The sequence below is a fragment of the Protomyctophum parallelum genome (genome assembly GCF_964188405.1).
Source record: "Protomyctophum parallelum genome assembly, chromosome: 5".
Lineage (NCBI taxonomy): Eukaryota > Metazoa > Chordata > Actinopteri > Myctophiformes > Myctophidae > Protomyctophum > Protomyctophum parallelum.
In genome coordinates, this window is record NC_139702.1 from 49,502,591 (window position 1) to 49,517,485 (window position 14,895).

The window sequence follows — 14,895 nt, forward strand, 5'->3', positions numbered from 1 at the left end:
GGCATGCATGCCTTTTTTGCAATGATCAAACCCTCTATTGTTGAATACCTTTAGCAAATTATTATTATTTCAATTCCCAATTTTACATCATGGGGTTGTGTTTTTCTGTCTACAGTTGAGGCATGATTGTTATGTTGATTAGGCTACTTATACCTATCACTGACACTCGCCTCTATAAAGTAGTCTAAACCATTATTATATATTTAAAAATGTGTATTTATATTACTGTAAAGTTATTACCGAATACATTCCCCTAATAAGGTTAACTGCTAAACAGTTACTTATCCAAGTCATTGCTTTTAATGCCAATAAGTAACTTATTACACTTCCTGAGTAACATTCCGAACAAACGATGATTGTGAATATATTTGTGATTGATAATCGGCTGATCTCATCATTTGCATTGGTCTGGTGCTGCTGGTCCATTTAAGTAGTACGTGCAATACATAGGCTACTTAGTTGTGTGGGTGTGTGTGTGTGTGTGTGTGTGTGTGAGAGATCTGAGGTTGTATTAGTTCATTTTACATGAAACATGTTTATGCAATAATGGAATTTATGCCATTCCAAAAGGAGGCCAACATCCATACTCTTAACTTCAAAGGCAAACGTCAAATATTTCTTCTTGTGTGCATGCTGCCTTCAAAACATGTCATATCTAAGATTTAAAGTTTAATTAAAATATACATCCGTTATGAAAGGGCACCCCATTCACATGCTGCAACAATACTAGTGTGTGTACACACTAGTATTGAACTCTTCCTGACATTTATAGAATACAGAATACAGAATTTAACTTTTACTTCCACTCCTCCACATTTCTGGAGTGCTCGGATCTCCTTTACCATTTTAAGTCTACATTCCCATTTCCCACTGATCCTAACGGCACCTCCAATACACCTTTAAGACATTTTTTATTATTATTTTTTTTATCTCCTGTGAGCACCCGGTTGGCACGTGTGTGTGTGTGTGTGTGTGTGTGTGTGTGTGTGTGTGTGTGTGTGTGTGTGTGTGTGTGTTTGCAATACTAGTGTATATACTCTGGCTTTGTAGGACAGTGTCTGTATTCTTCTGTTCAGGAAGTTGTGCATTTTTCCATATGCATGTGACACAGCCACAAATTATGCTCTCAGTAGACATTAGACAATGACTTGGCTCAATTTGACACTTACAGCATTGAACTCTAGTTGACCTGGTGCATGCATTCTTTCCTCACAGGGCTGCCTCCAAATGGTACTGGTACACATGGTAGTCCTACACTTGCTACCTTAAAGGGTTATTTCACTTTAAAACATTGTTTTAATTCATTAACATAAATGGAAAATATGGCCCCTTCAATAAGCATTAAATGTAATATATCAGTCACAAGAACCAGGGGTGTGCATGTGTTTTCAATTAATTGAGTTTGAAGTTCAATGTACCGCACTGTTGTGACGAAAAGAGATTTGAGCCAGAAGGCAAAGCTCTCTGTCTACGGAGCAATCTTCGTTCCTACTCTCATCTATGGTCATGAAGTGTGGGTCATGACCGAAAGAATAAGGTCACGAATACAAGCGGCTGAAATGAGTTTTCTTCGACGGGTGGCTGGCATCTCCCTTAGAGATAGGGTGAGAAGTTCAGTCACACGAGAGAGACTCGGAGTAGAACCGCTGCTCCTTCGCCTGGAAAGGAGCCAGCTGAGGTGATTCGGGCATCTGGTTAGGATGCCACTCGGGCGCCTCCCTAGGGAGGTCCTCGACGCATGTCCCACTGGGAGGAGACCCCGGGGCAGACCAAGGCTCAGTTGGAGGAAATACATCGACTCTCTGGCCTTGGAACGTCTCGGAATCCCCCAGGAGGAAGTCACTAATGTTGCTCGGGAGAGGGAAGTCTGGAGCTCTCTGGTGGAGCTGTTGCCCCCGCGACCCGACTACGGATAAGCGGTTGAAGATGGATGGATGGATGGATGGATGAAGTTCAATGGACTTATATAATAAGTCTATCAAATATCTAAATATTGAGTCAGGCAACTTACAAATTGCACACAAAAGCCAGAGTAACTGTTAAAATGTCCTCAGATGGGTTTTAAAGTGAAATACCCCTTTAAATTACCGGTAACTGAATTGTCAGTTCAGTTTTCGGTGTTTCAGTTCCTCTTAGATTCAAAGAAAAAATAACGCACATCTAACTGCGACTCACTTTTTAATGCTCCAAAATTTTATCCACAATTTTATCCACAAACAGCAGTGGACGTTTCCACACTTGGCAGTGTTTTCCAACAAGTATAGGCCTACTTGTTTTTCAGTTCCACACTATGACTGTTGATGGTTGAGTTTGTTTACAGTGCATATACATTATAATCTATATTATACACACATGGCATGTGTGTCGTGATAAAGGATGTGGTGCTACACAATAGTGTTCTTTGCGTCAAAAAGCAAATACAGATAAAGCAGCAGATATATTACCCAATAATTTGATATGTTCCCCATGAGGTGAGGTCCCAAGCTCACAACAATGGGTGTGGAATGTGAATTTGATAATACTTGACCTATTTACAGGTTCTGAAGAGGGAGAAGCCTGTGGAAAGGCAGATCCAGGTGTAGTAACAAGACTGAAAAGATGCTTTGAGTACACAACTTGGAACACAAATTGAGTTGGCAACCCCCCATATGTCATGTGTACTGCAGTCCATGTCACTGCAAACCTCCACTGTTGTTCTGGGGAGCACGTAGACAACCATGTGCTTCCTCTCTATTACACACAAAGTTACCAGCTACATGTACTTATGGACTTTCATCTGGAAGAGTGTAAGCAAGGTATAAATTTTTTTTGTTCTATGCCTGCAGATCAGCAATTCTGATGTGCCAAGCAACAGCTGTGCAGAATGACAGAGAAGATAACTAGAATTGCTATTGTCAATCATGACAAATGCAAGCCAAAGAAATCCAGACAAGAATGCAAGAAAAGCTGTCCTGTGGTCAAAATCGGTAGGAGGTCTCTGTTCACATTGGGGTTTTTTTCTCAGTGTGTATCTTAAAGACAGGTCAATGGGTAATATTAAATGCTGGAAATTCAATAAATCTAGTGAGGGGCGCCTTTGTTTGCTTTTGTACTTCATCCCATGATGAACTTGTGCGTTCCTTGTCTTCGGCGTGTCCTCCAGGTAAGCAGTGCATAATCGTCACACCTGAGAGCAAAGTCGCCTGGATTTCTGAAGTCCTCTGCATCGGAGCTGGAATGTGTGTCAAGGTTAGTGACCTCAGGTTACCTACGTAGTAGGAGGATTTGGGGTTCAGAGGAAGCATTGTCACAATGGTTGCCTGAAAAAAACTTTTTCAAATGTATTGTACAGGCATGTCCATTTGGGGCCATCACCATTGTTAACTTACCAAGCAACCTAGAGAAAGACACCACTCACAGATACAATGCCAACTCATTTAAACTGCATAGGTGAGTTCAAAGTCAAACGCAAGATGACTATGGTCTTGGACTTGTTAAAGGCTCAGCGGTTAATGTGTTTATCATATCACAATATGTATCATATTATATGGATTTATAGGTTACCGATCCCCAGACTAGGGGAAGTGTTGGGTCTGGTAGGAACTAACGGAATAGGGAAGTCCACAGCATTGAAGATCCTGGCTGGGAAACAGAAGCCCAACCTGGGAAAGTTTGATGTGAGTGAAGAACTGGATATTTATGTTTTCTGGATGCAGAATTTTCTTTCTGAATTTTGCCTATATTCATGATGATATAGCAGATGAACAAGAGGGTCATTTCATACACTGTATTATTACCCAGCATTAGTCGATTAATTCAGACTACTTGAATCATCTGTGATGTAGGATTTAATATCTACCGTATCCGGACGCTGATTAAATATTGTGTACAGTATTATACTATTATACTATACAGTTACAGTATTATGTTTTTGTGTGACTCCCCAGGCCCCCCCAGATTGGCAAGAGATTCTTACCTACTTTCGAGGCTCAGAGCTACAAAACTACTTCACCAAACTCGTAGAGAATGACCTCAAGGCTGTCATCAAGCCTCAGTATGTGGACCAGATCCCCAAGGCTGTCAAGGTACACACTGCACCACCCCACAGCAGTACCAATTATTTTGAAATAGCAAGATATGTTTTTTGTGTGTATTTCATGATAATAGGGACTGAATGGATAGTAGCCTGGACGTGTTGGACGTGCATTGGCTGACTGTGTTTTCTTTTGTTCTGTTCACCAGGGCAGTGTGGGAGCCATCCTCACCCGAAAGGACGATACAAAAACTGCGGATGTGGTCTGCGAACAGCTTGGTAAATCGATAACCGTGCCTTTAATATGTATTTTCCCTGGTTCTTCTAAGCCAGCCATCTTCCAGTATGCCATTTGATGGATGGTGTTGGGATTAGTCAGTGAAGCCAGAACCTATTATGGTCTTGGTGCAGTGTGATGTTAGAATTACCTCCATCTGGGTGACCCGATAGCCGAGTACTCGTACCACATGAACTTTAATGCCTGACAGCGTTTGATTTCCGGCCGTCTGGTTACTGCATGTTACTCCTTTACTCTCTCCATTTTTCCTATCTCTCTCCACTGTACTATCTATCAAATAAAGGCTCAAAAAGCCTAAAAGGGCTGCCTGAAAGCCAAGTAGGGGATTTTTATGGCCCTGACCTATAAGGGAACCAGGAGGAACCTTGACGAAATAACAGGGCGGATGCAGGTGAAAGGCCATAAGGGAATGTTTATTAATTAACAAACAAAACTATAATAATGAGATGTGAAGATCAGTAAAATAAGTAGTGTATGTGTGCATGAGTGTAATGAGGTGTGTGCAAGTGGTGTTGCATATTAAAGAGCATTTCACTACTGGAAGAGAATGCAGTCACTCAATGTTAATAGTATTTGTAGTAGATACACATTGAAATTTGCACCCTATGGTCAGAAAAATAATGAAGTCTGTGTGTTTGACTGGATTGCTGAATTCTTACAATGCCCAGTGCACTTCCCCTCCCTGTGGAGAGGGGGAGGCTGCATGGAGATGTGACTTTGTAATCCAGGAAGGAAGTGAGACCATGTTCATGACAGGTTTTTGGTCATGAACATGGCTTCATGTCCTAAACATCATTCAAGCTCTGCAAAAGGGGTGAAGTGGCCCTTTAAGAGCTAGGAAGACAGGAGTTAGCGCCCTCCCAGAGTCCTGAGAAGTAAAGCATAATGAATCAACAAAGGAAGGTGAAATGCAAATATCCATAGAAGGGCACTTCTCCTCCCGATGGAAAAATATGCCAAATAATGGAATTATTTGACATAACGACTACATTTTGAAATTTTTGAATGACAAAAAATTATTGGCTACTCACTATAAATGGGTGTCTGTCTACCTTTTTACCTCCTTTCGGATGTTGCACAGCACCGTGTCTCTGCTTTCTTACCTGGCAACATAAAACACAAAGCCGAATTGATGGCTCACACTCTCTGCCTCTATTTCTCAGATCTCACTCTCAATCTTAGAGACAGAAATGTGGAGGACCTCTCAGGAGGGGAACTGCAACGCTTCGCCATCGCTGTCGTCTGCATCCAGAGGGCCGACATGTAAGCTTGACATACCCACGCACATCTGTATCAAGGCTTCTAAACATGTTGGACTGAACCATTTTCTTACTAAGTGGAATTTCACAAAATATTTGTATTTATTATGTAATCTGAGATTATCTGACACAGATCCTAACACTGAAACATTTTCCTACAAATTTATTTAATATGCGATTTAGTGGATGTTATTAAGTTTAAGCTTGTCCCCTTTGTTGACATTGAGTAAACACAACTCTGAAAGCTGAAATAATGAATAACATTTAGCTGGGCTAAAGCCTCTCATACTACTGGAAGTGGAGAAGTTAGAACTGGTGTTTCTTGTAGAACAAAGACATGGTTGCTTTGTTTTTCCACAGTTGTCTGACGTTGATTCTTCCAATTTAATTCACACAGCTTCATGTTTGATGAGCCTTCCAGTTATTTGGATGTGAAGCAGCGTTTAAAAGCTGCCATGACCATCCGCTCCCTCATCACTCCAGATAGGTTAGTTAATAGTGACAGATATACTGTAGCACTCTGTATCAAGTATTCATTGAGCATTCCAGAAGCCACTGTCTGTGTGAAAGTCTGGGTCTTCTTTTCACATCCACAGATACATAATTGTGGTGGAACATGACCTAAGTGTCCTGGACTACCTGTCAGATTTCATCTGTTGTCTGTATGGAGTGCCCGGTGCTTACGGAGTGGTTACTATGCCCTTCAGTGTCAGGGAAGGTAGGTACTACTCCACTCTCCAACGGACAATATCAGGGAATTATTTATTGGCCACAATAAGCAACAATAGAACCAGAAGAATTAAGACCTCCATCTCCAGATTTCCGTGTTAGTATTGAAACTCACAAGTTATGCCCTGTTGCTAACCCTGTCTGTCAAATCATGCTCCAGAGGATGATCCCTATTTTGGTGACTGGCTTATTCTCTAGCTCCACCCTCAGGCTAGAATCTCCTCTGGCAGACAATGTATGGATTCAAATCCATACATTCATACACTATGGATGGATTGCCATGAAACTTGCTGAGCACATTCATACTCACTGGACACCCTAACCACTTGATGGACCTCACATTCACAACCTTTCATTTTGGATTGTTAGCCTGTCAATGGAACGGGAATGGATCATGAAACTGACTGTTTTCTTCCCTTCATGTGGATAATTATGTTCCTCTATACAGACTTTACTTTCCCCGTGGACCTGACATGTAGCCATACATACAGTATATGGCCCCAAATTGGCTTCCACAAACCCCTCACCTCTGTTCTCCCCAGGCATCAACATTTTCCTGGACGGCTACGTACCCACGGAGAACATGAGATTCAGACCGACGTCACTAGTGTTCAAGGTGGCTGAGACAGCCAACGAGGAGGAGGTGAAGAAGATGAATCACTACCACTATCCCAACATGAAGAAGAAGATGGGAGACTTCAGCCTGGAGATCATGGAGGGAGAGTTCACCGACTCTGAAATCATGGTCATGCTAGGAGAGAACGGTAGTGTGTGTGTGTGTGTGTGTGTGTGTGTGTGTGTGTGTGTGTGTGTGTGTGTGTGTGTGTGTGTGTGTGTGTGTGTGTGTGTGTGTGTGTGTGTGTGTGTGTGTGTGCGCGTGCATGTGTGCACGTGCGCGTGCGTGTGTGCACGTGCGCGTGCGCGTGCATGTGTTTTAAAAATGTGTCTACTAATTGGATTGCTCTATTATTTTTTCAGGAACGGGCAAAACAACATTCATCAGAATGCTGGCCGGCCGTCTGAAACCAGATGAAGGAGGTGACTTTTGGCTGATGCTCTTTTCCAGACTCACCAAAAATACAATCAAGAGTAAATCGTAGAAAGACATAAATGATCAGGAACTATTTTTGACATTCTGAACAGCAAGAAGGGATAGAAAGAGGTTTTCCATTTTCACCCCACAATAACTGTAGAAACAAGCTTGCGCACATAGATAAGGCGTATGAACAGGTGCGTAGGCCAGTGGACATCAATGATAAGGACAAAGATACGCCCGCACACTGATTATCTGCTCGGTACATGAGTTTATCTTTAATAAAGGCAACGTTTTGGTCCCTCCGGACCTTCTTCCATGCCTGAAGAAGGTCCGGAGGGACCAAAACGTTTATTAACCTTTATTAAAGATAAACTCATGTACCGAGCAGATAATCAGTGTGCGGGCGTATCTGTTTCCTTATCATTGAACCCCACAATAACTGAAATTACTCAGGCTGGCAAGAAATATGTCAGTGACATATTTTAAATCTCTACTGTCTATCTAGTCGTTTTGTAACCTTTTTTTCATAAAGTACAAATAAAGTGTAATATATTATTATGTCTCTGGATTTCTTAGAGAACATACACAATTATTCTGTTTTTCTGTCTTCTCCAGGTGAAATGCCCGTCCTCCATGTCAGCTACAAACCACAAACGATCAGCCCCAAGTTCAAAGTATGTTGTCAACCAGTAGTTTAGTTAACGTACACTACTGGTTTACAGTTGAATGTGAATTAATCACATAAAGAAAAGAAAATCCAAGTGGCAATATTGTCTCTTTCTGTCTTTCTGGCTGCAGGCTGCACGTGTTTTCTCAGAAGGAAATGTATTGGCCTCGTAAAGAAGATTATTTTGACTGTTACAGGGCAGAAGAACCCTTGCAGCCTTCAGAATAAGAACATATTTCATCGCTAACCAAAACTGTTGCCTTTAATTAAGATTTATGCTATGTACATTTAAAAAAAGTAAATTATATCATTACTTGAGCAGCAAATGTAAATCTAGTGTAATGAGGCTGCCTGTTTGTCTCTGTGTATTATGTACAGTATCTCATTTTGTCCACCAGTGGGTGCTATAGATGACAAAACAAACATAATATGAAAGGCGAGCCAAGCAGCATTGCACTAGTAGTCTATACTAGGTTATTGTCTCCACCAGGCCGAAGGCATGTGGGGAGAGTATGTTTTGCACTCCGTCCGTCCGCGTGTCCGTCCGTGTGTCCGTGTGTCCGTGTGTCCGTGAACAGCTAATCTCGGCCACCGTTAACCCGGTCGATGCCATATTTTGCACACACACTCCCTGGATGCCAACCATGAACCTCTGCCCCAAACTTTCCAGAACGGCCTGTTATAGCGCCACCAGGAGGCCGCTTTGTGCAAAACAAGTTTTTGCACAGTACACCTACAGATTTTGTCCAAACATCACGCAAATTGGTACACAGTCTCTCTAGAGCCATTCAACGAAACGGGTCTTTCAGATTTATCAGACTCCATCCTGATTGGTTAAGATTGGCTTCCAAAGTTCACAGGAGTGCTCAGTTTCAAACAAAATGCTGCAAATCATGAACACATCGCGTGATTTCCGTGAAATTGTGCACCCACATTCCCACTAGGCCGAGGACGAAATGCCACATGAACAATTTCAACTCAGCCTCAAGGTGGCGCTATAACTGGCCGAAAAGTGTTTTTACCTCTAACTGCACGGATCTGTGGATAACCTGGTGGAGACCTGTGCCCGGAAGGGCACTTTTTCTAGTTTGGTCTCTGATGGCACCGCTGGCCTGATCTATGTGAAACTGTGCACACACACGCCTTTCCCATCGGCATGTTCTAGCGCCAGCAAGAGGCCGATTTTTGCAAAACAAATTCCTGACTGTTTCTCTATAGTCATGTCATCAAGACGGACTGTCCTATTTCATATTTCATCCTAAGATTGACTTCTACTACCTGGCCTGGCGTAGCCGGAGACCTGTGCTCGGAGGAGCACATTACCACTCCTGACTATCTAACCCAGTCTTCTGCCGTGTCTTTAGGGCAGTGTGAGGGCTCTGATGCATGATAAGATCCGTGACTCCTACACACACCCCCAGTTTGTCACAGACGTCATGAAACCAATGCTGATAGACAGCATCATCGACCAGGACGTGAGTATCACACCAGAACTTACAAATAAATAGCAAGACAGAAAATCAACAAAATGTTGGTCGCCCTATGCCTCAGGCATGACTGTACATGGACAAATGCGTCCACGGCAAGGCCCAATTGTTCTTGTCCGTGGCACATTTTAGATTTTCTTTTTTTACACAGCTTAATGAATGGTCTTATTTTGATCATAAGACCCAATTACTGAATGTCAAGTCTCCAGGTTTTCTTCAGAATATGTATGACACTGATTTACTACAACAATACTAGTGGTTCTCAAATGTTTAATTTGACCACCTTGCCCCTTAACTCTGAGTGTACACATTATTATTGAGGGGCGCTAGCCCCTCATATACAGGTTTGTTTGTTATTAGTTCAATGTTTGTTTTAAAAATGCCATTTTCGTCATCTTGTCCCTAATACAAACATTAAATGCCATTAACAATAAAGATAATTTAATGTTTGTTTTGACACTGTTTGTTTTACATCACCATTACATCACCTAATCATAGCAAAATGAGTTAGACTTTAATATATTAGCTCCCCTCAGTCACTTCATCCGGGTCACGACGGGTGTGATTTTTTTTGTATATCCAAAAATGGTATTTTGACAAAAGATTTCCACCACAAGCCAGCATGGCATTTTATGGCAATGACCCCAGCTGCTCAGGTGCCAAGTTCCAGGTCATTGCACCTGCATGTTTGTAAGAGCAGAATTTGTCTTGTTTACAGTAAATGTGTTGGTCAACTATTACATTATTTTTATTATTTGAATCATGTCTGCAAACATGCTGTTATATTACAAACTTTTTAAATTTGTATTACTACTGCTTTCTGGTACTTTTATTTGTACTTTTACTTAAAAATTATATTTTCAAGCTTTCCTTCAAGGGCTCAAAATAGAACCTGCTCCCAGTGAGTCACATACTGTATCTGTCCGTGTGTACATGCATGCGTATGTGCGTGTGTGTAGGTCCAGAACCTCTCAGGAGGTGAGATGCAGAGAGTAGCCCTAGTCTTATGTCTAGGAAGACCAGCTGACGTCTACCTGATTGACGAGCCTTCTGCCTATCTGGACTCAGAGCAACGTCTAATGGCCGCCAGGGTCATCAAACGGTGAGTGCACACACTATGATTTGAAATAGAAAGAACGTTGGAAAGACACTAAACTAGGGCCTCCCCAGGGCCTGCAAAATGTTATCATTCATGACCATCAATTTGGATTCTCACATCATTAGCATTATAGTTTATCATTCTGTGTGGACGATCGACCCTTGATATGTTCTCAAACAAAAGAAGAAAACAATTCTATGCTTTAACTAGATTGGGGTAGAACGTCTTGCATAGGAAAGACAAACATCTCAGTGTATTTGAGTTAGGCTATTGTTGCATGACCCTGCAACCAGTGATTTATTGGTGGGGTAACTGTCCTGCCTTTCTAGTGGAATTGACTGACAATTTACTGTTCTTTTCTATCTCCGTTGCCTAGATTTATCCTCCATGCGAAGAAGACAGCCTTTGTGGTGGAACATGACTTCATCATGGCCACCTATCTGGCGGACCGCGTCATAGTGTTTGACGGTATCCCATCCAAGAGCACAACTGCCAACACGTAAGATTCACTGTTAAACATCATGTGTTAATAATAAAATGGCCAAGTTGACATGAGCCTGCAAAGAGAGTTGTGTTCCCACATGAGACTATGATGATTGATGACTATTCTTCTGGATTCTTCTGTTATTCTGGATTATGGCTAATGATTATGCTGTTTTAGGCAACAACACTGTTTAGAAACAGATAATGGTGATTGGCCTGTACATTGCATCTCCCATGACTTAGGTATTTCCCTCATTTCCACGGGTAGCATGTGATGTCACATTGAGATATTTCAAACACAAAGGTATTTATCCCATTAAGACCTGAGGCTGATTCTAATCTGAAAAGATCATGTTGCTATACCAGTGGTGCTCAAAGTTGTTCATGTCAATTGTCAAGGACCCCCACGCTGTGTGTGTGTGTGTGTGTGTGTGTGTGTGTGTGTGTGTGTGTGTGTGTGTGTGTGTGTGTGTGTGTGTGTGTGTGTGTGTGTGTGTGTGTGTGTGTGTGTGTGTGTGTGTGTGTGTGTGTGTGTGTGTGTGTGTGTGTGTGTGTGTGTGTGTGTGTGTTGCTCACTCAACCTTTCAGAGATGCTCGACCATGCATCATAGACATGGGCCTGGCATTCATGGAAATGTAACAACGTCCACAGTTATCTATTAAAGGCCACAGGAGACAGGATAACTGCACCCAAACAATAATGGCGGCTCCAACCAGTGAGGGGATTCAGCTGAGTTGTCTCACAAAACCTGAAATTTGCAAGAATATGGGGAGACACTGAACCAACTGAGGAACAGCTGAGGAAGAAACATACTTTTTATTGAATCAATTCTGCCAGTCAGTGTAATAATTACAGTAATTCTACCAGTCAGTGGAATCTTTAATTCTACCAGTCAGTGGAATTGGGATGATCTCCAAAATTCTAATTTAGTTTCCATTTTAGCCACAAGAGGGGGTAGTTAGCTTTGAAAGAGAAGAGAAGTTCTTGTGATTTGAATCCCAAGGTAGGCTAAGTGAATTCTTTAAACGGTAGGTGCTATAACACAGATAGGCAAGGCAAGGACAATATAGCACATTTCAACAAGGCAATTTAATGCAAAACATCAAGCAAAGGAAACACATTAGGCTATAACCCATTCAGAACGGGAACCCCTTTTGGTATTTTAACGATTATGTTATACTATAATCTGATCCAAAAAGCCTGCACGGCATTCATCCAATTATGGAACATCTGGAGTTCCAAAGAACTGACCCCCAACACCAAAGTCAAGTTCTTCAACAGTAACATCAAAGCGGTCCTCCTATACGGAGCAGAAACATGGAGAACTACAGCGGCCACCATCAAAAAAGTGCAGGTCTTCATTAACAGCTGCCTGCGGAAGATCCTTCATATCCGATGGCCAGACACCATCAGTAACATAGAATTCTGGACCATCATAGAATTCTGGCAGAGATAAGAAAACGCCAATGGCGATGGATATAGGCCACACCCTACGAAGGCCCGCAAGCACCATCATTAGACAAGCTCTAACATGGAACACCAAGACCATGAAGATGACTTGGAACCAGCTGGAGACAACAGCTCAAGACAGAGATGCCTGGAGATCGCTTGTTGACGGCCTATGCCCCAGAAGGGGTAGTAGGCGTAAGTAATTGACAAATAGCAGATCTACAAGCTCACAGTGCAGCACAGAGTGCCGCACTACGAGCCTGTAGATTTGCTATTTTTGAAAAATCCTGAAAATGTGGTGCAAATGAAAATATTCTTTCAGAGCGAACATTTTTAACTCAAATCTTTGCTTCTGGGAGGGTCCCTGGAACAACATATTTTCAGATGGGTGTCCACAGCCAAATGCAGATCATTCTGGGGGGTCCACTGACATAGAAACATTAGGTTTTTCTGGAAACTCTCAGGATTTAGAAGACAATCTTTTAGAATCGGCATCAGGTCTAAATGGGTTAAGATACAATACAACTAAAGAAGTAAAAATAACAAATTCAGTAGTGCAGAAGATAAAGAAAAATAAACAATAACAATCAAAGGCAGCCACCCACACCTACCTTGGCCATCTTTTCGCAATGGTTTTCAATGGGAATGTAGCGTTTTGTTGCCATTGCACACCTTTCTATGTGTGTATTGTGTTTATGCGTTCTTTGCACCAGGGCACCTCAAGTTGAGAAAAAGTGTATTTGAAACAAATAAATGCTTTTTCTTTTTTTTTCAAGACGGAAGGCGCTACAAGCTACTAACCTAGGAAATGACAGCGTACACCCAGCAGTGAGCTGACCTGACCTTAGAGCTGCATAATCATACTGTGTTGTCATGTTTTCAGACCACAATCCTTACTCGCTGGCATGAACAAGTTCCTCGCTCAGCTGGAGATCACCTTCAGAAGAGACCCCAAAAACTACAGACCAAGAATCAACAAGTTGAATTCCGTAAAGGTACAGGAGGCTGAATTGGAAATTCATTTTATTTTTTATTTTTTTATAAAGTATATTTATTGGTTTTTTAAAGACAAACAGACATTACACAACAAGAACATAATAACAAACAAAAGAAAAGAAAAGAAAAACAGCTCAGGCACAACACTATTATAAATAAAAAGATTGAATTTACAAAGACATGACAAGGACAATGAACCATAATGACAAGTGGCTTTCGAATTTTGATAGACTCCCAATCAGGGAATACATCCATACAGTACATTATTATTATTATTATTTTACATTACTGTTTGCCTAATATGGGGATATTACAGACTTTATAGAATTGTGTTTTCCCTCTGACAATGGCATTTTCAAATGATAATTTCTAGCCTATACGTACTTACAACTTTATTTTAAAACATTTTTTTATTATTTATTGTAAGAAATATGACATTGAAGCTTTCCCCAAAAGGGGATGTAGTAGATATGCATTGGAATGTAACACTTTCTGTAATTCTAGTTCTGTAATCTATCGTGTACATTCTGTGAAGCTATAAATAATTATGAACATGGATATTCACTCCAATTATCATCACTAGTCAATATTGTAACATGGAAAATAACATTTCTTTAATGTCATCTGCTTCCTCAATTTTGACCGTGTGCTAAAAGCCATGTTATTGAATTAATAGTTTGTAGTGTGTAGTGTTTGTATGATTCTGAATTTAATCTGTCTTTGTTCAGGATGCAGAACAAAAGAAGAGTGGAAAGTACTTCTTCCTGGATTGAACAGAGAGAGAGAGAGAGAGAGAGAGAGATCCCCTCCTTTTAATATTTCATACTGTGGGAGATGTGTGAAACAGATCATCGAGGAAGATGATACTTCAGTAACAAGGTTTTATGGCCTAGTTTGCAGAACCAATGACAGAACAGTGCACATGTTTAAGTTGCACAATCATTATAACATATTATAACTAATTATATTTATATAGGCAGTGTTTATGTGGTCAAATAGAAGATTTGTACTTGCACTTCTTGCAGTCGTCCAGCAGATACTACTGTGTGTCCCATTAGGATATCCATTCCATACTAAGACCCATTGACCAAAAAGACCTCCGTTGAGAGATATGTCCAGCCCTGCCTATATCAGACCCCACTCTATTCCTTCCTTTTTTCTTTTCATTGTTTGTGTCTGTGTGTTGTCACTGCTGTTGTATCCTACTGGCTTACCTGCCCGTGAGGACTGAGGAGCCCCCTGCACCGGGAGGCTGTCGGGCCTTCGTCCGACTACTCCTGCCAGCACTAGTGCTGGCCATTGTGTTTGTAGACACTCGACAGAGTCGCATGGATTCTAACCCCTATAGACTCCTAGACAGCTCTGTGCATAACTGCTTC

The 14,895-nt window shown here is 41.4% G+C and overlaps 1 protein-coding gene across 1 annotated transcript; it reads left to right on the plus strand.

The window, feature by feature from the left end:
- Positions 1-2,850: 2,850 nt before the first annotated feature.
- LOC310858461 (ATP-binding cassette sub-family E member 1-like) lies at positions 2,851-14,307 on the plus strand. The gene is made up of 17 exons (XM_083764580.1): positions 2,851-2,966; positions 3,143-3,228; positions 3,332-3,429; positions 3,539-3,656; positions 3,927-4,064; positions 4,222-4,291; positions 5,474-5,573; positions 5,967-6,056; positions 6,166-6,287; positions 6,841-7,062; positions 7,277-7,336; positions 7,950-8,008; positions 9,366-9,476; positions 10,448-10,590; positions 10,964-11,086; positions 13,404-13,515; positions 14,245-14,307. Exons 1-17 carry the CDS (start codon positions 2,864-2,866, stop codon positions 14,287-14,289), a joined length of 1,800 nt encoding a protein of 599 aa, XP_083620706.1. The 5' UTR covers positions 2,851-2,863; the 3' UTR covers positions 14,290-14,307.
- Positions 14,308-14,895: the final 588 nt, after the last annotated feature.

What these genes read in the sequence shown, in the direction of transcription:
- LOC310858461 (XM_083764580.1), top strand. Translation starts at nt 2,864, where the DNA reads ATGACAGAGAAGATAACTAGAATTGCTATTGTCAATCATGACAAATGC. An exon ending in GAGCTGGAATGTGTGTCAAG is followed by an intron (nt 3,229 to 3,331) that starts GTTAGTGACCTC and finishes TGTATTGTACAG; the next exon opens with GCATGTCCATTTGGGGCCAT. An exon ending in AACTCATTTAAACTGCATAG is followed by an intron (nt 3,430 to 3,538) that starts GTGAGTTCAAAG and finishes ATGGATTTATAG; the next exon opens with GTTACCGATCCCCAGACTAG.